This window comes from Pristis pectinata, chromosome 39, assembly GCF_009764475.1.
Source record: "Pristis pectinata isolate sPriPec2 chromosome 39, sPriPec2.1.pri, whole genome shotgun sequence".
NCBI lineage: Eukaryota > Metazoa > Chordata > Chondrichthyes > Rhinopristiformes > Pristidae > Pristis > Pristis pectinata.
The window spans coordinates 7187804-7215135 of NC_067442.1; the positions used below are offsets into that span (position 1 = coordinate 7187804).

Sequence of the window (27332 nt, forward strand, 5' to 3'; positions counted from 1 at the left end):
CACTTTTTTCGATATTTGCAGATTAGAAATGTTTTAAAAGCTACTATACCCTCTTTTCCAACACCATATAAAACTGAAATTACGGAAAAAATTTTCGGTTTTAATCCTTGTCAGAAGGGATTGATAGCAATAATCTATGATTTAATTATGAAAATTCATTCAGAACCACTGGACAAAATTAAGAATGAATGGGAAAGTGAACTCCAGACATCTATACCTACAGAGACTTGGAAGCAAATTCTTCATTTATTTAATACATCTTCAATGTGTGCCAGACACTCGTTGATACAGTTTAAGGTAGTTCACAGGACCCATATGTCAAAAGATAAGCTAGCTCGTTATCATCAACATATAAATCCTACATGTGACAGATGTAAATCGAATGTGGCTTCTTTGACACATCAGTTTTGGTCCTGTCCTCTTTTGGAAAAATATTGGAAAGATATTTTTAAACATTATTTCAAATGTATTGAAGATTGATTTACAACCTCACCCTATCACTGCAATTTTTGGATTACCAAGGATAGAATCTGGCCATCTATCTGCCTCCGCTAACCGTATGATTGCCTTTGTTACATTAATGGTCAAACGATCCATTTTGCTTAAATGGAAGGATCCAATACTCCCTACTACTTTTCAATGGTTCTCTCAAACTATATCATGTTTAAACTTGGAAAAAATTAGGAGTGGTACTGTTGATCCTTTGCTTAAATTTGAGGAAGTTTGGAATCCACCTATTCAATATTTTCACATGATATAGATCCCTTTGTAATAACCTTTCAACTTAGAGGAGCAGAGTTGATGACATAATATTGCTCTGTTTCTACTGAGAGATTTTAGTCCAGTTTTTTTTCCTGTTTGTTTTTTTTTTGAATTTTTTTCCTTTAGCTTAGTTTGGTTTGATATACTGTTTATAAATTTTCTTATTGTTTTGGGGATTTTTTTTCTTTCTTTTATATTTTATAATAAATCTTTTTCTTTCTTTTATTATATTTATTCACTAAGAGATCGTTGGATCTACAGATTTTTTTTTTACATACTTTATTGTTCTTTATGATTATCCATGCCATGACTGTTCTCCTGATCTCTCTGTATTACATGTACAAACATTGATGTTATATATTAATCTGTATTAATTTGAAAACTAATAAAAAGATTGAAAAAGAAAGATTTATCTTTGTAACTTACAGCAATTTTTACATCTTGCACTGTGCTGCTGACACAAAACAACACATTTCATGACGTATGCCAGTGATAATAAACCAGTTTCTGATTTAACACTAGGTGTGAATTCAACGGTCAATGTAGAAAATAAATAGAAATAATTCAGCTGAAGATTCAGTGAGGCGGGTTGTGTGCATGCTCCTGATGTGGGCACTTGGATCGATGCAGGGGACGAGTGGTCAGAGGGGCGAAGGGGGTCTGAGGAATGGTCTGGGCACAGAGGCAGTTGGGTAGAAGAGAACAAGACAGCCGCAGAGAGGTTACAGTAACACTCCAATAATCCCACTATCTGAAATCCCGATCATTCAACACCTGGCTCACTAGGTGAAGGTTCCCTTGCTGGGACACCCCCAACACCACTGGGACCCAGTCCCATCGCAGGGCCCCGGCTCCCTCTCCCCCTTGCCCCTCCCCGGGGCCCTGGCTCCCTCGCCCCCTCTAGTCTAGCGGTCAATGGGACTTATTCTGGCTGGTCTGTGACCAGTGGTGTTCCGCAAGGATCCGAACTCTGCTGTTTGTGATTTATATAAATGACTTGGATGAAAACCTGGATGGGTGGCTTGGTAAGTTTGCAGACGATACAAAGATTGGTGGTGTTGTGGATAGTGTAGAAAACTGGCAAAGGATATGGTGGGATATAGATCAGTTGCAGATATGGGCGGAGAAGTGGCAGATGGCGTTTAATCCGGGCAAGTGTGAGGTGTTGCACTTTGGGAAATCAAATGTAAAGGACAGCAACAGTTAATGGCAGGACCCCTAACAGCGTTGATCAGCCGAGGGATCTTGGGGTCCAAGTCCATTGCTCCCTGAAAGTGGTCGCACAGGTTGATAGGGCGGTAAAGAAGGCATGTGGCATGCTTGCTTTTATTAGTTGAGGAATTGAGTTCAAGGGTCAGGAGGTTATGTTGCAGCTTTATAAAAATCTGGTTAGGCTGCATTCAGTTCTGGTCGCCCCCATTATAGGAAGGATGCGGACTTAAGAGGATGCGGAGACTTAAGAGGATGCAGAAGAGGTTCACCAGGATGTTGCCTGGATTAGAGGACATGTGCTATGAGGAGAGGTTGGACAAATCTGGGTTGTTTTCTCTGGAGCGTGTTATGGACTAGGTTACTATTGGTGAATGTCCCTTTAAGATAGAGCGTGTGTGTGTGTGTGTGGCGCGCTTACGTCAACAGAAGATAAAAGGACGTAATGACGTTTTTGGAGCAGTCAGTCAGAGAGAGAGGAGAGAGAGAGAGACACCAGCCTGCTAGTTTCTCTATCGATGGATGAGAAACAATAACTGTGTCTGTCACTACAATCCACGTATGGATTATTTGAAGTAATCTGGTGGAGTCCACTTTGTCGTTAACCTGTGGAGGGAAAGAGGTATTTGTGTGGATGGCCACGATACGGATGCTTTTCGGGGTGAGGAAGTCACTACCGAGTAAACACTGAGGTGTCGTATGGGTTCCATCGTGGAACATTTGGATTTCGTGATTACTCTCTCTATGTTCTCTACATCTATGTCTTATCTTCAGACAACGGTGGTTGTTGAAGAAGCCTTTGCTCATGTTTCACCTTATGGCTTGCGGAACTGAACTTTAAGAACCATTCCTGGACTTGGAGTTTGGGACTTTGCCACACACACACGACGAGTTTAGTTTTGGGGTTAATGTTTAAGGTTTAACATTTTTACTTTTATTTTTCTTATTATCATAAGTAGCTATTAATAGAGTAGCTTTTAACACTGAATCATGACTCAGTGTGTTTCTTTTGTTGCTGGTTCGTAACAAGCAGCAGAGGCTGAGGGGAGACCTGATAGAGGTTTATAAAATTATGAGGAGCACAGATGGAGTAGACAGTCAGAATCTCTTTCCCCAGGGTCGAAATGTCTAATACCAGAGGGCATTTAAGGTGAGAGGGGGTAAGTTCAAAGGACATGTTTTTTTTAAAACACAGAGTGGTGGGTGCCTGGAATGCGCTGCTTGGGATGGTTGTGGAGGCAGATACGATAAGGACATTCAAGAGGCTCTTAGACAGGCACATGGATGTGCAGAGAATGGAGGGAGATGGACATTGTGCAGACAGAAAGGAATTAGTTCGGTAGGGCATTTGATTACTAATTTAATTGGTTCAGCACAACATGGTGGGCCGAAGGGCCTGTTCCTGCGCTGTATGTTGTATGAAATCTACCCATCCAACACCTGGGCATGCCAGATTTTAACTGCGAGCTGGAAGTAGTAGATGCAAATTCACCGGGGACTTTCTTGGAACTTCTCGTATGTAATGGGATATTTTTAATTAATGACCTTGGTGCAAGATGAAGAGCGATTGCCAGCTGCTAGAATTCTGAACACAGTTCAGCTCAGTGGGAATGGGTCTTTAATTTAAACACCAGCTGTGGAGGCTCAAGGTGTGATTGGCAACACATGACTGGGAGATTAGATTAAAAGAGTCGGTAATTGAATAGAACATAGAACAGTACAGCACAGAACAGGCCCTTCAGCCCACAATGTTGTGCCGACATAGCTAATCCCTCCTCCCTGCAAAATGCCCATATCCCTCCATTTTCCTCTCGTTCATGTGCCAGTTAAAAGCCCCCCGAAGAACTTGCCTCCACCACCCTATCAGGCAACGCATTTCTGGCATCCACCACTCGGAGTAAAAAAACGTACCCCTCACGTCTCTTCTGAACCTACCCCCTCTCACCTTAAATGCATGTCCTCTGGTATTGGATCGCTCAATCATGGGAAAAAAATATTGCTTGTCCACCCTATCTATGCCCCTCATCATTTTATACACTTCCAACAGATCACCCCTCAGCCTCCACCGCTCCAGAGAAAAGGACTGAGGTTTGTCCAGCCTCTGATAGCACATGCCCTCTAATCCAGACAGCATCCTAGTAAACCTCCTCTGCACCCTCTCTAAAGCCTCGACATCGTTCCTATAGTGAGGTGACCAGAATTGCACGCAATACTCTAAATGTGGCCTAACCAGAGTTCTATAGAGATGCATCATAACTTCTTGACTCCTGTACTCAGTACCTCGATTAATAAATGCAAGCATTCCATAAGCCTTCTTCACCACCCTGTCTACCTGTGTAGACACTTTCAATGAGTCATGGACTTGCACCCCAAGGTCTCTCTGCTCTTCAACACTGTTAAGGGTCTTGCTCTTAAGAGTGTACTGCCTCTTGACATTAGTCCCACCAAGGTGCAACACCTCACATTTGTCTGGGTTAATTTTTTCAGGAATAGATTATTGGATATTTTTGGCTTCTTCACTCAAAGGTGGTGCGTATTTGGAACAAGGTGCCAGAAATAGTGGGTGAGGCAGGCACATTAGCAACGTTTAAAAGCCATCAAGATAAGTCCATGGATAGGAGAGGTTTAGAGGGCCATGGGCCAAACGAGAGCAGATGGGACCGGCTCACTGGGCAGCACAGTTGTCATGGAATGGTTGGGCCAAAGGGCCTGTTTCCGTGCCGTAGGACTCCTTGACTATCAGAGGGACAATGGAAGTGGCACTGAAGTAAAAGATCGGCCGTGATCTGACGGGAAAGGTGGAGCAGGGCTGAGGAGCCAAACGATCCACTCCTCTCCTTCAATCCCGCTGCAAGCCGGGAGATTTGAGAGATACAGACCGTTCCCTCGGTAACAACAAGCCGATTTTGCCCATTGTTGGAAAATACACTAAAATCACCCACAGTTCTGTAATAAACAGCACACAAAACTGTTCAGAAAGAACAATTACTAAAAGTGGAGACAGAGAGAGGGCACCAGCTCTGCTGCTCGCAGGAACAAACGCACCTACGTATGTCGGACTTCTGAATTTAATAATGTTATGGGAGTTTGTTCATACATAGGGGTGTCCATGAGTTGGGCGTGCGTAACTGGGGACAGCCTGTACGTTGCACTGTGACATAAAAACTCCACAACGGAAGTGATCCACCCAGGACTCTGGGCGGAATTAGACTTCGGTGACCTGGGAGTCACAAACCGGAGCACTTTCAGGAAGCAGCAACCAAGTGACGGTGGAATAGATGGTGCACGTTAGCATGAAATACAACACATCAGTACAGCACTGGGCAGGCCATTCGGCCCACAATGCTGTGCTGATCTTGATGGTATTGGTATATTATTGTCACTTGTACCGAGGTACAGTGAAGAGCTTGTCTTACAAACCGATCGTACAGGTCAATTCATTACACAGCGCAGTTATATAACTCAATGTCCTCCTGTGTATCATCCATATCCCCCACATTCCCTTCATATTCATGTGTCTATCTAAAACTCCACCAGACTGCCTGCTTCCACTACTACCCCCCGTAACCCATTCCGGGCACCTACCACTCTCTGCGTAAAAAACTTGCTCCTCACATTGCCTTTAAACTGCACCCCACCCCCAACCTTAAAAGCACGTCCTCTGGTGTTTGACATTTCTACCCCGGGAACGGATTCTGTCTACCCTATCTAGGGCTCTCATCATTTTAAAAACCTCCATCAGATCTCCAGCCTCCATCGCTCCAGGGAGAACTACCCAGGTTTGTCCAACTTGTAGCTCATACCCTCTAATCCAGGCAGCATCCCGGTGAACCTCTCCTGCACCCTCTCCACAGTCTCCGCATCCTTCCTGTAACGGGGCGACCAGAACTGCACGCAGTTCTCCAAGTGCAGTCTGACTAAAGTTTTATACAGCTGTAGCGTGACTTCCTTACTCTTGTACTCACCACCCCTACCAATGAAGGCAAGCATTCCATACACCTACGTTACCACCTTATCCACATACATAGCCACTTTCAGTGAACTATGGACTTGGACCCCAAGATCCCTCTGTACCTCAGTGCTATTTATGGGCCTACCGTTAACTGTATACTTTCTCCTTTCATTTGACCTCCCAAAGTGCAACACCTCACACTTGCCCGGATTAAACTCTATCTGCCACATCTCTGTCCATATCTGTAACTGATCTATATCCTGCTGTGTTCTCTGATGGTCCTTCACACTGTCCACAGCTCCACCAATCTTGGTGTCATCTGCAAACTTGCTAATCCACCCATCTAGCTTTCCATCCAAATCATTGAGATATATCACAAGAAACAGAGATCCCAGCACAGATCCTTGCAGAACACCACTGGTTACCGACCTCCAGCCAGAATGACACCCTTCCACTACTACTTCTATGGGGAAGCCAGTTCTGAATCCAAACTTGCAATTCACCCTGGATCCCATGCATCTTTATCTTCTGAATCAACCTACCATATGGGACCTTATCAAATGCCTTACCAAAGTCTATGTAGATAATGTCCACCACCCAACCCTCAATCAATCACCTTCGTCACCTCCTCAAAAACAAAGCCGTGCTGACTGTCCCTGAGCAGGCCATGCCTTTCCAAATGTGCATAAATCTTATCGCTCAGTATCCTCTCCAATAGCTTCCCTACCACTGACGTGAGGCTCACCGGCCTACAATTACCTGGATTATCCCCATTTCCCCTTCTCGAACAAAGGCACAACATTTGCTGCTCTCCAGTCCTCCGAGACTTTGCCTGTTACTGGTGAGGACACAAAGATCTTTGTCGAAGCCCCAGCAGTCTCCTCACTTCCTTCTTTCAATATTCTGGGATATTTGCCATCAGTCCCTGGGGATTTATCCACCTTAATGCTTTCAGACCCAACACTACCTCCTCCTTAATCTCAACATGTCCCAGTACATTAGCATGCCCCACTGTCTTCACTGTCCTCCAAATCCTTCTCCTGGGTAAATATCGACACAAAGTGCTCATTTAGTACCACAGCCACTTGCTCTGACTCCAAGCACAAATTCCCTCCTTTACCCTTGAGCTCTTTTTCTTACCACAAGTATAAAATTCCTTGACCCTGCTTGCCAAGGACATGATGACCCTTTCTGGCCTTCCTAATCACCTGCTTGAGCACTTTCTTCCTATCTTTATATTCCACAAGTGCTCAGCCTGATTTTAGCTTCCTGAACCTTACACATGCTTCCTTTTCCTTCCTGGCTCAATTTAGGACCTCTCAGATTATCTACCTTGCCCTTGCTCCTTAGCGGAACGTGCTGATCCTGAACTCTGATCGGTTGGTCTCTAAACAACTCCCAGACGCCAGATGTGGACGTCTGACAGCAGCTGCTCCCAGTCAACACCTCTGAGCACCCATCTTATCCCGCCGTAATTTTCTCTCCTCCAATTTCGTAGCTTCCTGCAAGACCCAATTTTCTCCTTACTCATAACTATCTTGAAACATAATGAGTTGTGGTCACTGCTCCCAAAATGTTCACCCACCATCAGGTCTGTCACCTGGCCCAGCTCACTTCCCCAAACCAGTTCCAGTTATGTTCCCTTCTCCAGCTGGACTCTTCACAGATTGATTCAAGAATCCCTCTTGGATGCACTGAAGAAGTCCCACCCTAACTAAGCTTCCTTTACTGAGGAAATTCCGATCAGTACTGGGGAAGCTCCCACTATGACAAACCTGTCGCTTCTTCACCTTTCCACAATCTGTCTACATACCTGTTCTGCCACCTCTTGGTGGCTATTGGGGGGGTCCTGAAGTGTAATCCCATCAGTGGAATTGCACCTACCCTATTTCTGAGCCTCACCCAAATCACCTATGTGGGTGAGCCCGCCAGTGTGTATAAAAGATTGTGAAAGTTTCTGCAAGGATGTAAAAAGGAACACTGGCAAGAACGGCATTCCTCAGCATCGGTGACAAGAGCAAGTGTGGGGAATTAGAAAATGGTGAATGAGTTGAGCCTTCCTGCAACACAACAGATGCAGCTGAGACAGAAGGGGAACCAAGAGGCAAATGACACTGAGGAACTTCAGGTAATTGACGTCACTAATACAGGAACTGAAACCAGGCCAAGTGCCAGGAGCTGAGGTGCATTTGGAAGTGGCGAGGAGGGGGATGTCCACAGCAAGACAGACACAGTCAACAACCCACAACTGCTCCCACAGGGTGAAAGGCAGCGCGTCCAATGTTTAAGATGAGTAAGAGTTTAGAAGGAAGATGCAGGACCAGTGAGGCCAGCACCGGGATGCTGAAGGGACCTGGGAAAATCAGGGTACGATGAGGTAGAGAAGGCATGGTTATACGGGGGTCCTACCACCCCCTCAAGGCTGCCACCACCCTCGCATATGTACCCCTGCCAGTCACAACTACCCTCGCACACGCACCCCTCCCAGTCGCCACCCCCTCGCACACTTGCACCCCTCCCAGTTGCAACAGCCCTTGCACAAGCGACCGCATGATCACCACTGCCCTCATTCCCAGCCCTTCCCCACTGGGATTGAACGCCTGGCCCCTACCACAGCCAAACCTCACAACAGCATCCACCCTTGCATACTCACACCCCCAGTCACACCAGCCCTCACACAACTCACCAATCACCCTACCCTTGCACACTCACACCCCCAGTCACTCCAGCGCTCACACAACTCACCAATCACCCTACCCTTGCACACTCACACCCCCAGTCACTCCAGCCCTCACACCTCACCAATCACCCTACCCTCGCACTCACACCCCCAGTCACTCCAGCCCTCACACAACTCACCAATCACCCTACCCTTGCACGCTAACACCCCCAGTCACTGTGGCCCTCGCACACCAATCATTCTACAGTCACACGCTCACACCCCCAGTCCAGCCCTCACACAACACACCAATCACCCTACCCTTGCACGCACATACACCCAGTCACCACGGCCCTCACACACCAATCACCCCACCCTCGCGCACACACCCCCAGTCACCGCAGCCCACACACGCCAATCACCCTAGCCTCGCACTCACCCCCAGTCACCGCAGCCCACACACGCCAATCACCCTAGCCTCGCACTCACACCTCCAGTCACCGCGGCCCTCACACACCAATCACCCTACCCTCGCACGCTCACCCCCAGTCACCACAGCACTCACACACCAATCACCCTACCCTTGCACGCTCACACCCCCAGTCACCGTGGCCCACACACGCCAATCACCCCACCCTAGCACCCTCACCCGCCCCGTCACCGCAGCCCACACACAACACACCAATCACCCTACCCTTGCACACTCACACCCCCAGTCACTCCAGCCCTCACGCACGTGCACGCACACCCCTACTGCCACTGCCCTCGCACACTTGGACACAATCCCATCCTGCCCCCGTCACTGACCTTCCCTGACCGAGCTTCGATGGGCTCTGGGAGTGTGTTCCCGCTGAGGCTGGCGAGGAGGGGGCTGCTGTAGGACTGGCCATCGTAGATGAAGAGGTAGTCATAGGTGCACTCTGTGTCCAGGGACGTGAAGGTCAGCACGATGCGGAACCTGCTGTCGGGAGCTGTAACAGGACAGCGGTCACTGCCGATCAGCATGGAACACAGGGCGCAGGTACACCGGCCACCCCCCCCCCCCACCATCACCCCCACGCTGGGGTCTGCTCCCACACAACCCCCTCCCCGCCGTTCTAACCCCATCCTACCCTGGGGTCTGCTCCCACACCACCCCCAGGTCTGCTCCTACACCACCCCCCCCCCCCCATTCTAACCCCCTCTCCCACCCTGGGGTCTGTTCCCCCCAGTCACACTGCTCCCCCAGCCTGGGGTCTATTCTTCCCACTCCCCCCAACACCTCTCCCACCCTGGGGTCTGTCCCCTGCCATTTACACCCCACCCCCACCGCAGGGTCTGTTCCCTCCCCCGTTCTTCCCCACCCCAACTGTTCTCACCCCTCTCCCACCCTGGGGTCTTCTCACCACCCCCTCCCCCTCCCCCGCTCCCCCCACCAAAAAGGAAACAAGGCGATCATCTGTAAGATTTGGGAAGCCGAAATCAGACAGGAACTTTAAGGAACATGAAGCAAGCTGGAAAGGACTCAAGCAAGGAATCGACGGGGCTGGAAGGTGCCACGAGATGGACTTCAGGAAGGCATTTGACAAGGTCCCTCACGGTGGGTTGATCAGATGCAGGGGATCCAGAGTAGTTTGGATTCAGAACTGGCTTGCCCGTAGAGGGTAGTGGTGGAGGGGTGTTACTCTGGCTGGAGATCCGTAACCAGTGGGTAGGGCTGCTCAAGGATTTATGCTTGGAGTCAGAGAACGTCAGCAAAGTGCTAAACTTAAACGGTAGTGTAGCGGTTAGCGTAACACTATTACAGCACGAGTGACCTGGGTTCAATTCCCGCCGCTGTCTAAAGAGTTTGTACGGTCTCCCCGTGACTGCGTGGGTTTCCTCCGGGTGCTCCGGTTTCCTCCCACATTCCAAAGAAACGCAAGGGTTAGGAAGTTGTGGGCGTGCTATGTTGGTGCTGGAAGCGTGGCGACACTTGCGGGCTGACCCCCAGAACACTCGACGCAAACGGTGCATTTCACTGTGTGTTTCAATGTACATGTGACTAATAACAATATCTTATAAGTGTTGGTATTCACTGAGGAGAAGGATGTGGGGGATGGTGAGATCAGTGCAGGGCACGCGAATGTGCTGAGGCATTTTTCGATCAAGGAGATGGTGCTGGTCTCTTGAATAAATCCCCAGGGCCCAATGGGATCTATCCCAGGTTATCCAGGAAACTGTAGGCCAGTGAACCTCACGCACCAGCGGTAGGCAAGCTGTTGGAGAGGGTTCTTAGCGATAGGATTAACTCACTATTGCAAGGACAGGGGCTAATTAGGGACAGTCAGCGTGGCTTTGTGCGGGGCAGGTCACGTCTTACTAACTTGATTCAGCTTTTCTCGAGGAGGTGATGGAAGTGATCAATGAGGGTCGGGCAGTGGATGTTGCCCAACGTGGACTTTTAAAAGGCGTCTTATGGCAGGTTGATCAGGAAAATTAAGATGCACAGGATCCATGGTGAATTGATAGTTTGGATTCAGAACTGGCTTGGCCATAGCAGAGAGTAGCGGTGGAGGGGTGTTATTTTGACTGGAGGTCTGTGAGCCATGGTGTTCCGCAGGGATCGGTGCCAGGACCTCTGCTGTTTGTTTGATGTAAATAATGGACAAGAATAGGGTTAGGTGAGGGGGGTGGTAAGCGTGCAGACAACACAGGTGTGTTAGGTGAAGTTGAGAAGGCTGTCAAATGATAACAGTGGGATATAGATCCATTACAGATGTGGGCAGAGGGATGGCAGATCGAGTTTAATCCGGGGAAGTGTGAGGTGTTACAGATTGAGAGATCAAATGTAAAGGGAAATGTAACATAATCAACGGCAGGACCCTTAACAGTGTTGACGTGCAGAGGGATCTTGGGGTCCAAGTCCACAGCTCCCTGAAAGTGACCATGCAAGTAGATAGGGTGGTAAAAATGGCGTATGGCAGGCTGGCCTTCATCACTAGGGGCACAAACGGTCAGTTGCATAAAACCCCGGTTAGGCAGCGCTTGGTGTGTTGTGCACAACAATGGTCGCCCCATTACAGGAAGGATGTGGAGGGTGCAGGAGAGGTTCACCAGGATGCTGCCTGGACCAGGGGGGAAGAACAAAGAGAGGGATGGACAAGCAGGGGTTGTTTTCCCTGGAGAGGTGGAGGCTGAGGAGAGACCTGATAGAAGTTGATAGATTATGAGAGGCGGAGATAGGGTTGATATCCAGAACCCATTTCCCAGAGTGGACATGTAAAATACCAGAGGGCATAGGTTTAAGGTGAGAGGGGAAAGTTCAAAGGGGATGTCTGGGGAAAGGTTTTTTTTAAACACAGCGGTGGGTGCCTGGAGTGCATCGCCAGGGGTGGGGGTGGAGGCAGATACGATAGAGGGGTTTAAGAGGCTTGTAGACAGGCACATGGATGTGCAGGGAATGGAGGGGAGACGGATTGCGTGTGGGGAGCGGTGGGGAGACGCATCATGCACGGGGAACCAGTGGGGTGGGGGGGGGGGGGGAATCACGTGCAGGCGGAAGGGATTTAGCTTGGTTCGGCATTGTGTTCAACACAGACATCACCATCCCCTGGCTGGGCTCTGCTCCCCCACCGGGGTCTGCACCCCCCCAGTTCCCACCTCTCCCCCCCACCCCACCGGGGTGTACATCCCACTACCCACCTGCCTGTTCTCACCCCTTCCTGTTCTCACCACCTGCCGGGCTCTACACTACTCTGCGGGAGCTCACCCTCCCCAAGGTCTCATCCCCCTCCCCAGGCTCCGCTTTTTTCCCCTGTTCTCTCCCCTCCCTGGGAGCTCACTCCCCCCCTAAGAACCCCACTTCCACTCTGCCCCCCCTCCTCCATTCTCTCACCACTCCCCGGGTGCTCAACCCCTCCCCAGGAGCTCAAACCCCCCTCCCCGTCCTCCCCCATCCCCCTGCCCGGGAGCCCACCCCCCCCCCCCCCACGTTCTCTCCCCTCCCCCTGTCCAGGAGCCCACCCTGCTCTGCGTTCTCTCCCCTCCCCCATTCTCTCCCCTCCTCCCCGGAGCTCACCCACGATCAGCCACTCGCAGTTGCCGTTGACGGAGTAGTTGCCACTGCCGTCGGTCAGGAAGCCGGGCTGCTGGTGCTGCAGGAGCTGCCGCTGTCCCTTGCACTCGCCAGCACGGCCCTGCTCACACAGCAGGACCAGCAGGACCAGCAGGACCAGCACAGCACTCAGCCCACCAGCAGCAGGGCTCCAGGGGGTGGGACCCATCCTCGGCGCTCCCGCGGGGCCCGGCCAGCCGGCCAAGCCCCAGGCTCCAGCCTGTCCCACCAGGCCCGGTCACTGCCTGCAGGGGTCCAACGTCACCTCCGGCCTCCCCTAGGGGCAAAGGGCAGTCAGATCCAGTGGTGAGCCCCTCCTGGAGAGCATCCCTCCCTCCCCCCTGGAGACCGTCCCTTCCTCCCTCCTCCCTCCCCCGCATCCTGGGGGCCTCCCTCCCTTTGCCCCCTCTCCCCCCCCCCCATCCTCCACACCATCCCTTCCCCCGCTTCCTGCCCCTCCGGACGATCCCTCCTGCTTCCCCAAGCACACTCTCTCCTCCCCAATACCATTCCTACACACCCTCTACTCTTCTCTCATCCACTTTCTCCTTCCCTCTGTCCTTCTATCTCCCCCACTCCACTTCCACACCCCTACCTCTCCCTCTCTCCACCCCTCCGTCCCTGACCCCCACCTCTCACTCCTTCCATCCATATCTGTCTCTCCTTCTCCAACCCTGTTCATCTCTCCCTCCCCTCGGACCCACACTCCCTGCCCCAAATCCACAAATTCCCTCCGCCATTCCCTTACCCCCCACCCACACAATGCCCCCCACTCCCTCCTCACCCTGAACACAGTCCCCCTCACTCCCACACACACTCCCCCTCCTTCCCTCCAGCCCTACCCCCACCACGCTCACCCCCCTCCGCCCCCACTCCCGTCAGCCCCTCTCCATCCCCCTCTGCCCCATACACTCTCTCCGTCCCCTTCCCTCCCTCACACACTCCCCCTCCCAACACTCCACCCCACTCTCCCCTACACACACTCCCCCATACCCTCTCATCCTCCACCCAACACAGTCCCCCTCCCTCATTCATTCCCACCCTCGCCCACACTTACCCCCTCCCCCTCACGTTCATTCCCTCACTCCCTCCCTCCTTCCCCTCCTCTCCCCATTCCCTCACTCCATTCCCTCCCCCTATTCCCACTCACCTCTCTCCCTCACTCCCCCATTCCCTCCCCTCCCCCCTCCATTCCCCTATTCCCTCCCCTCACTCATTCCCTCCTCCCCTTACTCCCACCTTCCTCCCTCCCCTCCCTTCACCCCCTCACCCCACTCCCACCTCCCACCCCACCCCTCACCCCACTCCCACCTCCCTCACCTCACCCCTCACCCCACTCCCACCTCCCTCACCTCACCCCTCACCCCACTCCCACCTCCCTCACCTCACCCCTCACCCCACTCCCACCTCCCTCACCTCACCCCACCTCCCTCCCCCACCCCACTCCCACCCCTCACCCCACTTCCCTCCCCTCACCCCACTCCCACCTCCCTCCCCTCACCCCACTCCCTCCCCTCACCCCACCCCCACCTCCCTCCCCTCACCCCACCCCCACCTCCCTCCCCTCACCCCCACTCCCACCTCCCTCCCCTCACCCCCACTCCCACCTCCCTCCCCTCACCCCACTCCCACCTCTCTCGCCTCTCCCGACCCCTCTCCCACCTTCCTCCCCTCAGGCCTCCTCCAGTCCGTCTGGCGGATCTCGCGACACCCGCCGAGTTCACGGGGCCGCCGCCGTGACGCTGACCAATCGGATCACGAGCCTCCTCTCGGCCCTCCGCCGCTTGGCCAATGGCCAGCGGGCAGCTGATTCGGGGCCCGCCAATCAACAGGCGGGGGCGGATCCGCCAATCACGGCGGGGACAACAAGACCGTCCGCCAATAGGAATGTGGCTCCGTATCAGTCAGCCAATCAGCAGGCGGGGGCGGTTCTGGCAGTCACAAGGCGAAGGACAACAAAGGCATCGGCCAATAGGAATGTAGAACTGGATCAGTCAGCCAATCAGAAGGCGTATCTATTATTCACGGCGGGGGGCAACAATCGCATGGGCCAATAGAAACGTAGAACCGAGTCAGTCAGCCAATCAGCGGGTCCGGAGCATCAGAGCGGAGGCGGTTCTCCGGCAAATCCACAGACTGGATCCCCCCATGTCCTGGAGATCCGGGATGCCACAGACTGGATCCCCACCCTGATCCCAGTAACCCTCAGACCAGACCCAGGCACGTTCCTGTGTGAAGATCTCTCTCCCACAGCGGAGTCACCAACTCAATGCCTGAAATCCAGACCAGGAAAATATCGACCTGCCTTTGTTAAGCACTCATCCCAAGGCAAAACCCTGCAGAGCCTGGTGGAAATGCTCCACTGTACAGGAGCATCAATGGGGAGGGAATGGGATAGTGTTTGGGGCCAATGACGTTTCATCAGAAGGTTGGGAATGAAATAGGAGTTAGAGCCATATTCATAGAGTAATACAGCATGGAACCAAGCCATTCAGCCCAACTCATCCATGCTGACCAAGATGTCCACGTAAGCTGGTCCCATTTGCCCGCACTTGGCCCATAGCCCTGACAAAGCTGAGTGAGCTAGTGAAGGGGAGTGGGGAAGTAAACACAAGGGTAAGGATGGTAGAGCGGAGGAACTGTGGTTGACAAGAGACATAGAATATCAAGAGGCAGCTTACCTAAGGGTTTAGAAAGCAAGGATGAGACAGCGCCCTGGAGAGTTAGAAGGTAGCCTGGAGGGAGCTTAGGAATGGATTTAGGAGAGCTAGAAGGGGGCATCAGATGTCCTTGGCGAGTAGGATCAAAGAAAACCCCAAGGCGTTCTACACGTATGTGAAGAATAGGAGGATGACTAGAGTGAGGGTAGGACCGATCAGGGATAAAAGAGGAAACGTGCCTGGAGTCAGAAGAGGTAGGGGAGGTCCTCAATGAATACTTTGCTTCAGTATTCACCAGTGAGAGATACCTTGATGTTTGTGAGGATGGCGTACAACAGACTGATATGCTAGGGCATGTCACCGTGAGGAAAGAGGATGTGCTGGAATGTTTGTAAAACATTAGGATAGATAAATCACGGGGGCTGGACGGGATATATCCAAGGTTATTACAGGAAGCGAGGAAAGAGATTGCAGCGCCTTTGGCGATGATCTTTGCGTCCTCACTGGCCACAGGAGTGGTGCCAGATGATTGGAGGGTGGCAAATATTGTTCCATTGTTTAAGAAAGGGAGTAGGGATAACCCTGGGAATTACAGACCAGTGAGTCTTACTTCAGTGGTGGGCAAATTACTGGAGATTTATGGGCATTTGGAGAAGCAAAAGATGTATTTCACTGTGTTTTAATGTAAGATACCTTTGAGTCACGTACATCAAAACACCCCGTGAAATGCGTCTTTTGCGTAGAGTGTTCTTGGGGTCAGCCCGCAAGCGTCGCCACGCTTCTGACGCCAACATAGCATGCCCACAACTTCCTAACCCATTTGTCTTTGAAAATGTGGGAGGAAACCAGAGCACCCGGAGGAAACCCACGCGGACACACGGGGAGAACATACAAACTCATTACAGACAGCGGCTGGAATTGAATCCTGGTCACTGGCGCCGTAAATGTGTTATACTAACCGCTACACTACCGTGCCTGCCATACGTGACTAATAAAGAAACCTTATGTCTTGAAAATTGTTGTTTTGCAGCAGCAGTACAGAGCAGGACTTAAAAATTACTGTTATGAATAAATAAATAGTGCAAAAGAGGAATAATGAGGCAGTGTTCATGGGTTCGTGGACCTTTCAGTAATCTGATGGCGGAGGGGAAGGAGCTGTTCCTGAATCGTTGAGTGCAGGTTTTCAGGCTTCTGTACCTCCTCCCCGATGGTAGTAACGAGAAGAGGGCATGTCCCGGGTGGTCACCTGGTTCCAATGGAATGTCACTGACCTCCTCACTGGTCACTAATGCTGCTGACTGCTGGGTGTTCTGGCGTTTATAGATTTTATTATTGTAGTTCACCACCCCAGGACCATCCCAAATGCACTGCAGTAGCAGTGTCCTGCTGAAGTGTACCCAGTGTCGTAACACGTGGAATCCGGCAACTCACCAAGAGCAGACCAGGTAATTTTCAAAGTAGAAATAAAGGTCGGCTGCCAAAGGTGTCCCTGATTCCCCGATCCACTGGTGCTGAGATCCTTCACGCTGCCCTTGGAAACATTGGCGGAACCGACCAAGCCTCGGCATTGCGGCTTGGCTCACAGGCAAGGCAGGGATGTCAGCATGCGGTGCAGGGAGAATAAAGGGAGGGTCGAGGGGGAACGGAAGGCGAGGGTGGTGAGTGGATGGAGGGAGTTTGGGGGGGGAGGAGGGTGGTAGTGTGATGGATTGGTGGTGGTGGTGGTGGTGGGGGGGGGGGGTGGTTTGGGGAGATTCAGTTCACAGGTAGGGGGAGATGTTCAGGGGAAGTTTTGGGAGATGTTCCAAAAGGTCCTCGCCATGATAACAAATGGTGGGGGTAGAAGGAGAGAACGGTGGGGACAGGGGGAGGGAGACTGTGGGCTTAGTATATGGTTAGACAGCACTCTGGGATAGCAAAGGAGACAGGGGTCTGTGGATGAAGGGGGATGGGGACTGGGGTCTGTGGATCGAGGGGGTTGGGGACTGGGGTCTGTGGATCGAGGGGGTTGGGGACTGTGAATGGGGACTGGGGTCTGTGGATGGAGGGGGTTGGGGACTGTGGATGGGGACTGGGGTCTGCGGATGGAGGGGGTTGGGGACTGGGGTCTGCGGATGGAGGGGGTTGGGGACTGGGGTCTGCGGATGGAGGGGGTTGGGGACTGGGGTCTGTGGATCGAGGGGGACTGGGAAGTTGGGAGGGGTTCTGCAGGGAACCGTACACATGAGATCACACTCCCTCCTGCGGTTGACCGTAAGCCGCTCGGAGTAAGCTGGAGTCTGGCTCGTACTCTGTGGATACAGACTTTATTTGATGCAGGACATGTAATTCACTGCGCAACCGTGTAGACTCCAGGCAGCCGAAGGTCACACGTACCCTTCACAGATCACGCTGTATCTGTGGAACCTGCAGCTGAGCTGCTCACCATGGCTGGGGATGCAGGGGTTAAAAGCCAAAGTGCCAGTCAATTGGAGGAAGTGCCAGGGCTGCAGACATGGTTGTCCCAGAACCCCTGGGAATGCTGGAAGACTGTGCCTCCTGGGAAACCACAAACTCCCCCCGAACTGCCTTCAGTGGGGCAGGCCCATGGGCGCAGTGTCTGAGGTTGGGGGGTCAGTGGGAGCGCCAGGTGTCCGGCGGACTTTGTGGACGGGTGGGGTGGGTAGGTGACCACCCCGCAGGAGGAGGTCGGGCAGGGCACTGGGAGAGTGTCTGACAGAGCAGGTGGCGATAGACTTGCTCTGGGGGAGAGGGTCAGTAGCCGCAGGTCCCCGGGTTTAACCGGGGGCAGGACTGGTCGCTGCCGGGGAAGAGCCGGGCACCACGAGGCACAATCGGTGAGTGTCCGACAGAACCAGAGAGGGGGAGCGACACGCCGAACTGCCGGAGGGACCCAGCGGCTCTGCGGAGGGAGTTGACGTCTCGGCCCGGGAACCTTCGCCTGGACCCGCCAGTCCAGTCAGGATGGAGGGTCTCAACCCGAAACGTCCACTCCCTCCACAGGCGCTGCCTGACCCACTGAGTCCTTCCTGCGTTTGGTGTGTGGATCCAGATTCCAGTGTTTGCCATCTCCCCGTCTCACTGGGAAGCGGGGGCGACTTCCTCCCAAGAACGCGGCGGCCGTTTGATGTCACACGGTGCCACAGTAGCGACCTCCCGGTCAGTAACTCCACCCACGCCCCCCCCCCCCCACCCCAACCGAGTCCAGGAACCCACCCCCCCCATGCCCTGGGATACTCCCTCCTCACTGTGAGGAACACACGGATGGGCTGAGCCAGTGGGAGCTTCAGTACCCGAGTGTGATCACCGGGACTGGGAAACACCGCACCGAACCCCCCCCCCCCCCCCCACAACATCACTCAACAACCCCCCACCCCCCCGACGGGGTCCCACACCGCCCCCGTCAGGGGCTGTGCTCCAAGGGTTTGCAGGCAGCCTCCCCTAGCTGCTGCAGCACCTGGGCGTGGATCAGCCTGCAGACCTGCGCGTATGCCTGGCGGGTCAGGTGCAGGTAGTCGTACAGGTCGCCGTGGCTCAGCGTGCCATCCGGGCTGACGAAGCCGGGGTCCACGTCCAGGAAGCAGGCGCCAGGGATCGCCCGCACCAGCTCGTTCACCTGGGCGTTCTTCACCCTCAGAGGGTTGGGGTCCCTACCCCGCGGCAGCAGGCCCTGTGGAACAGGCCAGAGGTCGGGTCAGAAGGTGCGAGGGGGTCACACGGCACGAAGACAGGCCCTTCGGACCAACCCCTCCCTGCCCACCCGAGCCAGTCCCAGTTGCCCGTGTTTGGCCCACATCCCTCCAGACCTCCCCTGTCCATCGGAATCAGACTCGCTGCTGGCTCAGATGACAGGAAATTTGTTGTTTGGTGGCAGCAGTACAGTGTGAAGACATAAAATTACCCCGTACCTGTCCAAATGTCTTTTAAATGTAACTGTACCCGCCTCTACCACTTCCTCTGGCAGCTCGTTCCACACACCCACCACCCCCTGTGGGAAAAACTTGCCCCTCAGGTCCCCTTTAATTCTTCCCTCTCTCACTGTAAACCTGTGCCCTCTGGTTTTAGACCCCGCCCCTCCTACCCTGGGGAAGACTGTGACCGTCCACCTTATCGACACCCCTCGTGGTTTTATAAACCTCGATCAGGTCACCCGTCAGCCTCCTTCGCTTCAGGGAGAACAGTCCCGGCCTGCCCAGCCTCTCCCTGTAACTCCAGCCCGCCAGTCCCGGTGACGTCCCCGTGAATCCTCTCCCATTGAATGACGTCCAATGGCAGGGCGACCAGAACTGTGCGCAGTGCTGCAGGTGTGGCCTTACTGTCTTGTACGTTGGAGGGGCAGGGGCTGGGTGGGGGAGGGGAAGGGGGGAGAAGAGGAGGAGACGAGTGGGGGGGAGGGGAGATGGGGGCAAGGTGGAGGTGAGTAGGGGTGGGGAGGATGGGGTGAGTAGGGGTGGGGGAGAGGAGGGGAGGGGTCAAGAGGAGGGGGTGGGGGGAAGATGGGGGGGCAGGAGGAAAGGTGCGGAAGATCAGGGGGCGGGAGGAAACCTCTAACACACCCTCCGCTCCCATGACTCTTCCCGACCCCTGGGACCACTGTTCAATCCCAGCCCCCTCCTTACCACCCAACCCCGCTACCCTCACTCCTCGCACCCCCTCCACCTCTCCCCCCTCCACCGTCACTACCTGAACACCCCCACCCCGTCACCCCTCCTTCCTCCCCACCACCCAGCTCTCACTCCCCACCCTCCCTTCTTCCCGTCACTTCCCGATACCCACCGCCCAGTAATCCCTCCCTCCTCCCCACCCCCAGCCATCGCCGAACGCCTCACTGCCCCCCACTCACCAGCACGATGACCCGAGCCTGAGGCTGCCGTTGGTTGAGGAGACGGACGATGGCCTCGATGCCCCCGGCCACCTGCTCGGCCGTGTGGCCGTGGTTATTTGTGCCTACCCACAGCACGATCACCTGCAGAGGTACGGGACAGTCAGTTCCACACAACGTCGTCGTTCCCTCCACCCCCCCCACAGCTCCCCCTCCCCTCCCCAGCCCGAATCCCCACCCCAGCCCCCACTCCCCGAATCCCCGTCCCCAGCCCCCTCCCCGAATCCCCCCAGCACCCCCTCCCCTCCCAGAATCCCCGACCCCAGCACCCTCTCCGAATCCCCCCAGCCCCCTCTCCCCTCCCCGAATCCCCCCAGCCCCCCTTCCCAACCCAAATCCCCATCCCCAGACCCCCTCCCCTCCCCGAATCCCCATCCCCTCCCCGAATCCCCGTCCCCAGCCCTCCCTCCCCTCCCCGAATCTCCCCAGCCCCCCTTCCTGACCCGAATCCCCGTCCCAGCTCCCCCTCCCCTCTCGGGGGAAAGACCGTGACCGTCCACCTTATCGACTCCCCTCGTGATTTTACAAACCTCTATCAGGTCACCCCTCAGCCTCCTTTGCTCCAGGGAGAACAGTCCCAGCCTCTCCTTATAACTCCAGCCCTCCAGTCCCAGTAACATCCTTGTGAATCATTTCTGCCCCCTCTCTGGCTTAGTGATGTAAACCGGTTTATTATCGTCACAGGTACCGAGGTATGGTGAAAAACTTTGTTTCTCATGCCATCCATAGAAATCATGCAGGCACGGTAGTGTAGCAGTTAGCATAACGCTATTACAGTGCCAGCGACCCGGGTTCAATTCCGACCGCTCTCTGTAAGGAGTTTGTACGTTCTCCCCGTGTCTGCGTGGGTTTCCTCTGGGTGCTCCGGTTTCCTCCCACATTCCAAAGACGTACGGGTTAGGAAGTTGTGGGCATGCTGTGTTGGCACCGGAAGCGTGGCGACACTTGCGGGCTGCCCCCAGAACACTCTACACAATGATGCATTTCACTGTGTGTTTCGATGTACCTGTGACTAATAAACGTATCTTACCTTAAACCTTTCCTGTCCACGTGTCTTTAAAACATTGCGATTGTGCGCACCTGTACCACTTCCTCCGGCAGCTCGTTCCACACACTGCCTGCTCTCTGGGTGGAAAAGTTGCCCCACAGATTCCTGTTAAATCTCTCCCCTCTCACCTTATACGTCTGCCCTCTAGTTTCTGATTCCTTTTCCCTGGGAAAAAGACTGTGTGCATTCACCCTTCATGATTTTACCGACCTCTGTAAGGTCACCTCCTCGTCTCCCACACTCCGAGGGATAAAGTCCTCGGCTGCCCAGCTCTCGCTGTAACTCAGGCCCTCGAGTGCCGTACCTTTGGCCTGATGTTTTCCAGCTCCCCGTGCTGCAGCCTCCACAGAACGTGCTGAGTGGCGTCTCCTCCAATCCCAAAGTTCAGGGCGTGCAAAGGGGAGAATAACTCCTGCCAGATCTGGAAAAGACACGGGGTGGGGTGGGGGGAGTGGTGAAGACAGGGTCACACAGGGTCAAAGGAGCAGGGGGTGCGGCGGGGGCGGCGAGATGGCAAAGGGCCGGTACCTGGAGTGAGAGCACAGCAGCAGGGCAGTGGGAGAGAGACAGCAAGTTGGAACCCGGGGTGGCGGGGGGGGAGGGTGGGGGTGGTGAGCAGAGTGAGATGGGGATGGTGTCCGAGAGAGGCAGAGGAGGGGGCTGCAGCGAGGGGAGGGATCAGGAAGGGAGGGAGGGAGGGTGGGGTCGGTGAGGTGGGGAGGGAGGGGGGAGGGGTGAGAGGGGTGAGGGAGGGTGGGAGATGTGAGAGGGGTGGGGGGAGGGTGGGTGAAGGGGTAGGGAGGGGAGGGGTGAGGGGCTGGGGAGGGGAGGGGTGAAGGGTGGGGTGAGGGGGACGGACCGGAGGAACCAGCAAGGGAGAGGGAGTAGAGGACACGGATGGGATGGCAGATGGTGGGTGGGGCGGGGGGAGGGGGTGGTTGCTCACACACCCTACCCCCTGGGGTTGGCATGGCCACCCCGCCCCCGAAGCTGGCTGCTTGAGCCGCTCCCCCCAACCCCCCATGGGCTCACCTCAAACTGGTGTAGTAACTGGACCAGGGAGTCCCCCACAAACAGCACGTCGGGCTCCTTATCCTTGGTGTCGGCCACAAACCGGTTGTGCTGTGGGAGGGAGGGAGAGCGTCACTGTGGGGCTGGGCTCCCCCCATCACACCACCCCCACCCGCTCAACACCCCTCCTCACACCACCCCCACCCCCTCACACACACCCACCCAGCCCCCTCACACTACCCCCCACCCGCTCAACACCCCTCCACACACTACCCCCCACCCCCTCACACACACCCACCCCCCTCACAACCGCACCTCCCTCATACCCCCACCCACCCCCTCACCCACCTCATACCCCCCTCACACATTCCCACCACCTCACACACACCCCACACCAAACACACACACCTCCTCACACCCTCCAGTGTCCGTGCACACACTCCTCCAGCGTGCGCACACCCCTCCCCCCCACCACACACCCCAACTGTGCACACACCTCCCCACGGGATGCCACAGCCTCCAGTACGTGTGCACACACTCCTCCAGTGCGCGCACACTCACACACACCCCCACCACGCACACACGGGCCACCACACCCTGGAGAGAGTGCTGTTGGGTTGTCGAATCGGCAGGTGACACAACAGTTGGTGGTGAGAAGGATGGTCATCGGCTGCACAGTCACACAGCACAGAAAATGGTTCTTCGGCCCAACTCATCCATGCCAACCCAGCTGCATACCTGAGCTACTCCCATTTGCCTGTGTTTGTCCCATACCCCTCTAAACCTTTCCTATCCATGCACCTGTCCAAATGTCTCTTCAACTGGATTGTGGACTTCAGGAAGGGAAAGTCAGGAGAACACACACCAGTCCTCACTGAGGGGTCAGCGGTGGAAGGGGTGAGCAGCTTCAAGTTCCTGGGGGTCAACATCTCAGAGGCTCTATCCTGGGCCCAACACATTGATGCAGTCATGAAGAAGGCACACCAGCGGTTCTATTTCGTTAGGAATTTGAGGAGATTCAGTACGTCACCAAAGCCCCTTGCAAGTTTCTACAGATGTACGGTGGAGAGCATTCTGACTGGTTGCATCACCGCCTGGTACGGATGCTCCAATGTGCAGGATCGCAAGAGGCTGCAGAGCGTTGTAGACTCAGCCCAGCTCCATCACGGGCACAACCCTTCCCGCCATCAAGGACAAGCATTGTACTTCAAGAGGCGGTGCCTCAAGAAGGTGGTATCCATCACTGAGGACCTTCAGCACTTGGGACATGCCCTCTTCTCGTTACTACCATCGGGGAGGAGGTACAGGAGCCTGAAGACCCACACTCAACGATTCAGGAACAGCTTCTTCCCCTCCGCCATCAGATTCCTTCATTATTCCTATTTTCTGCACAATTTAATTTTGTAATCCATAGTAATTTTACGCCTTTGCACTGTACTGCTGCCACAAAACAAACCACGTCACACAAATCAGTGATTCTGAACCCACCTCTACCACTCCCTCTGGCAGCTCGCTCCAAATACCTACCACCCTCTGTGAGAGAAACTTGCCCCTCGGGTCCCCCTTAAATCCTTCCCCTCTCACCTTGGATCTATACAGCACAGAACGCAGAACAGTACAGCACAGGAACAGGCCCTTCGGCCCACCATGTCTGTGCTGAACATGATGCCGAATTAAACTAATCCCTTCTGCCGATATCTGATTCATCTCCCTCCATTCACTGCATATTCATGCACATCTTGAACCCCTCTATCGTATCTGCCTCCACCACCACCCCTGGCAGCCCCTTCCAGGCACCCAACACTCTCTGTGTAAAAAACTTGCCTCATAAACTTTAAACATTCTAATACTATGCCTTACAGTATTTGACATCTCGACCCTGAGAAAAAGATACCGACTGTCTACCTCTCATAACCTTATAAACTTCCATCAGGTCTCCCCTCAGCCTCCTGCACTCCAGGGAAAACAATCGAAGTGCAGTCATCAGAGAAGTCCCCCGCTTCTGACCTGGTGATGGAAGGAAGGTCACCGAGGAAGCAGCGGAAGGTGGTTGGGCCCAGGACACTGCCCCCAGGACCTCCTGCAGTGATGTTCTGGGACTGGGGTGAACGACCATCTTCCTTTGTGTGAGGTGTGACCTGCCCCGACCACTGGGGGGCTCTTCCCTTTGATGCCCGTGGGCTTTAGGTTTACTAGGGCTCCTTGATGCCACACTCGGTCAAACGCTGCCTCAGTGTCAAGGCTTTAGAGAGGGTGCAGAGGAGGTTAGGATGCTGCCTGGATTAGAGGGCATGTGCTATCAGCAGAGGCTGGACAAACCTGGGCTCTTTTCTCTGGGGCAGCGGAGGCTGAGGGGTGATCTGTTGGAATTATGAGGGGCATAGATAGGGTGGACAAGCAATATCTTGTTCCCATTATTGAGCAAGAGGGCATGCATTTAAGGTGAGAGGGGGTAGGTTCAGAACAGATGTGAGGGGTAAGTTTTTTTACTCAGAGAGTGGTGGATGCCTGGAATGCGTTGCCTGATAGGGTGGTGGAGGCAAATTCATTGGGGGCTTTTAAGAGGGGCTTGGATGGGCACATGAATGAGAGGAAAATGGAGGAATATGGGCATCCTGTGGGTAGGAGGAATCAGCTATGTCGGCACAACATTGTGGCACAACATCGTCGGCACATCTATGTTTGGACCGAGGCTGTGATGAGGTCAGGAGCCGAGTGGTCCCGGTGGGGACCCCCGACTGGGTGTCGGTGACAGGTTACCGGTGAGTTCGACAGCACTGTTGATGACACCTTCCACCACCCTGCTGGTAATTGAGCCGGGACGGTGATTAATTGGATGGAACCTGGCCTGGTTTCCGTGAACAGGATGCACTCGGGATATTTTCCATTCAGGAATGCCAATGCTGTAACCGTAATGGAATAGCTGGTGCAACGCACAAAAGGCAGGATGAACTCAGCAGGTCGGGCAGCGTCTGTGGTGGGGAAACGGGCAGTCGACGTTTCGGGATGAGGCCCTTCACCTGGGATGAAGTCCAGACATAGAACACTACAGCACAGTACAGGCCCTTCGGCCCACAATGTTGTGCTGAAATTTTATCCTGCTCTAAGATCTATCTAACCCTTGCCTCCCACATAGCCCCCCATTTCTCTATCATTCATGTGCTTATCTAAGAGTCTCTTAAATGTCCCTAATGTATCTGCCCCCACAACCTCTGCCGGCAGTGCGTTCCACACACCCACCACTCTGTGTAAAAAAGCTTACCCTGACACCCCCCTTATACCTTCCTCCAATCACCTTGAAATTATGCCCCCTCGTGTTAGCCATTGTCGCCCTGGGGAAAAGTGATTGACAGCCCTGGAGCAGAACATCCCAGTCCAGATAAAGGGTATCGACCCGAAACGTCGATTGCCCATTTCCCCACCACGGGCGCTGCCCAACCCACTGAGTTCCTCCAGAGCCTCACGTGTTGCCCCAGAGTCCAGCGTCTGCGGATCCTCACGTCTCCTCTTGGAATAGCTGGTGGCAGCCCTGAGCTCATCGACAGATTTCCACTGTCGGCTTTCTTAAGGCAGCAGCCGTAGCTGTGCCGTTGCTTTGTAGCTCAGCTGATGTAAGGAAGATTAATGGTACCCAGCTGTGCTCCCAGCTGTCACTATTAATGACTAACATCGATAACTCAATGATAACCAGATCAGGGGAAGGGGGGGAGACATGTTGGTAACAGCGCAGCTGATTCTGCAGAAAGATATGAAATTTGCTGATCCAGAATGGAAGCGACAGAGAGCAGAGTCACCACTTCTGATGAAACAGAGATAGAAGCCGATCTGCGGTTGGCAGCAGCGGATGAGAATGGAGGGAGAGACAAGGGCAGGGATACCTGGCTGCTCACTCACCTGTGACATCCACCGGCCATCGCCCTGGACATCCAGGGGAGCAACGGGAATGGCCGCGGGGTTATCGCCTCCGTCACTCATTCTGCTCAGGGGACCGGGCGCTGGAGGTCTGGAGACCGGGTGGGTGGGGGGTGGGGGGGGGTGGTGCCAGACAGACCTGGAATGGGAGCAGGAGAAAGGCAGGAATGTTACCGTCCTTAGGGCCACTCCATGAAGGGATGGGAGGGGTTGGAAGGTGTGTCGGGAGACCACAGGGGGAAGGGACGGGAGATGGTGGATGAGGGGGAGAGGGGTGGGGGGATGGGGAGAGGGAGGTGTGGGTGACAGGGTAACGGAGACGGGGAAGGGGAGGGAGGGGGACAGGGGAGGCGATGGGGAAGGGGGTGAAGGAGGGGACGGGGTGATGGGGAGGAGAGGAGAGGATGGGGTGATGGGGAGAGGAGGGGACGGGGAGGGGATGGGGAGGAGGGGAGAGGGGATGGGGTGACAGGGATGAAGGGACAGGGACGGGGAGGAGGGGGTCGGGGAGGAGAGGGACAGGGACGGGGAGGAGGGGGTCGGGGAGGAGAGGGACAGGGACGGGGGATGGGGAGGAGTGAGTGGGGGACAGGGAGACGAGGGGGGCAGCGAGCAACAAAATTCACAACATGTCAGTGATAATAAACCTGGTTCTGATTCTGAGGAGGCAGGGGGACGGGGAGGCAGGGGGACGGGGAGGCAAGGGGACAGAGGAGGGAGGGGACAGAGGAGGTGGACGGGGGAGGGGGTGGGGGACGGGGAGGAGGACGGGGGGAGGGAAAGGGGGACGGGGAGGGGGACGGGATCACGGTCAGGGGGAGATCATCTCACGTGGCCAGGTACCCTGTGGCACCAACTCCCTCACACCCGTCCACCCTCTACGTCCCTCCACCACCGATCCCCCTCCCCTTCTGTCCTCTCCTCACACTCATCTCCCATACTCTCTCCTCCTCTTCTCCCCACTTCCCCCCTCTCTCATGCTCCCTCCCCTTTCCCTCCCTCCACCTTACACACTCCCTCCCTTTCCCTCTCCCACCCCATTCCTCTCCCTCGCTCTTTTCCACACCCCTTCCCTCACTCCTTCCCCCTCAACTTACACCCTCTCCCCACTCCCCTCCCTCCTGTCCTCCTCTCCCACTCCCTGCCCCCTCTCTCCCCCCAC

General features: G+C 54.5%; 2 protein-coding genes across 2 annotated transcripts in view; both read right to left on the reverse strand.

Annotated features, from left to right (window-relative positions):
• The window catches only part of megf8 (multiple EGF-like-domains 8), a 102743-nt gene extending 88380 nt beyond the window's left edge, over positions 1–14363 (reverse strand). The window contains 3 exon segments of the mRNA XM_052045381.1: positions 9390–9553; positions 12622–12934; positions 14320–14363. Of these exon segments, the coding sequence (XP_051901341.1) occupies positions 9390–9553; positions 12622–12826 (369 nt within the window). The 5' untranslated portion in view covers positions 12827–12934; positions 14320–14363.
• Positions 14364–17607: 3244 nt separating this feature from the next.
• On the reverse strand, positions 17608–26308 carry LOC127587222 (platelet-activating factor acetylhydrolase IB subunit alpha1-like). Its single transcript, XM_052045433.1, has 5 exons — positions 26153–26308; positions 22280–22369; positions 21552–21668; positions 20161–20283; positions 17608–18987 (listed from the first exon to the last, which is right to left on the reverse strand). Exons 1-5 carry the CDS (start codon positions 26231–26233, stop codon positions 18721–18723), a joined length of 678 nt encoding a protein of 225 aa, XP_051901393.1. The 5' UTR covers positions 26234–26308; the 3' UTR covers positions 17608–18720.
• Positions 26309–27332: the final 1024 nt, after the last annotated feature.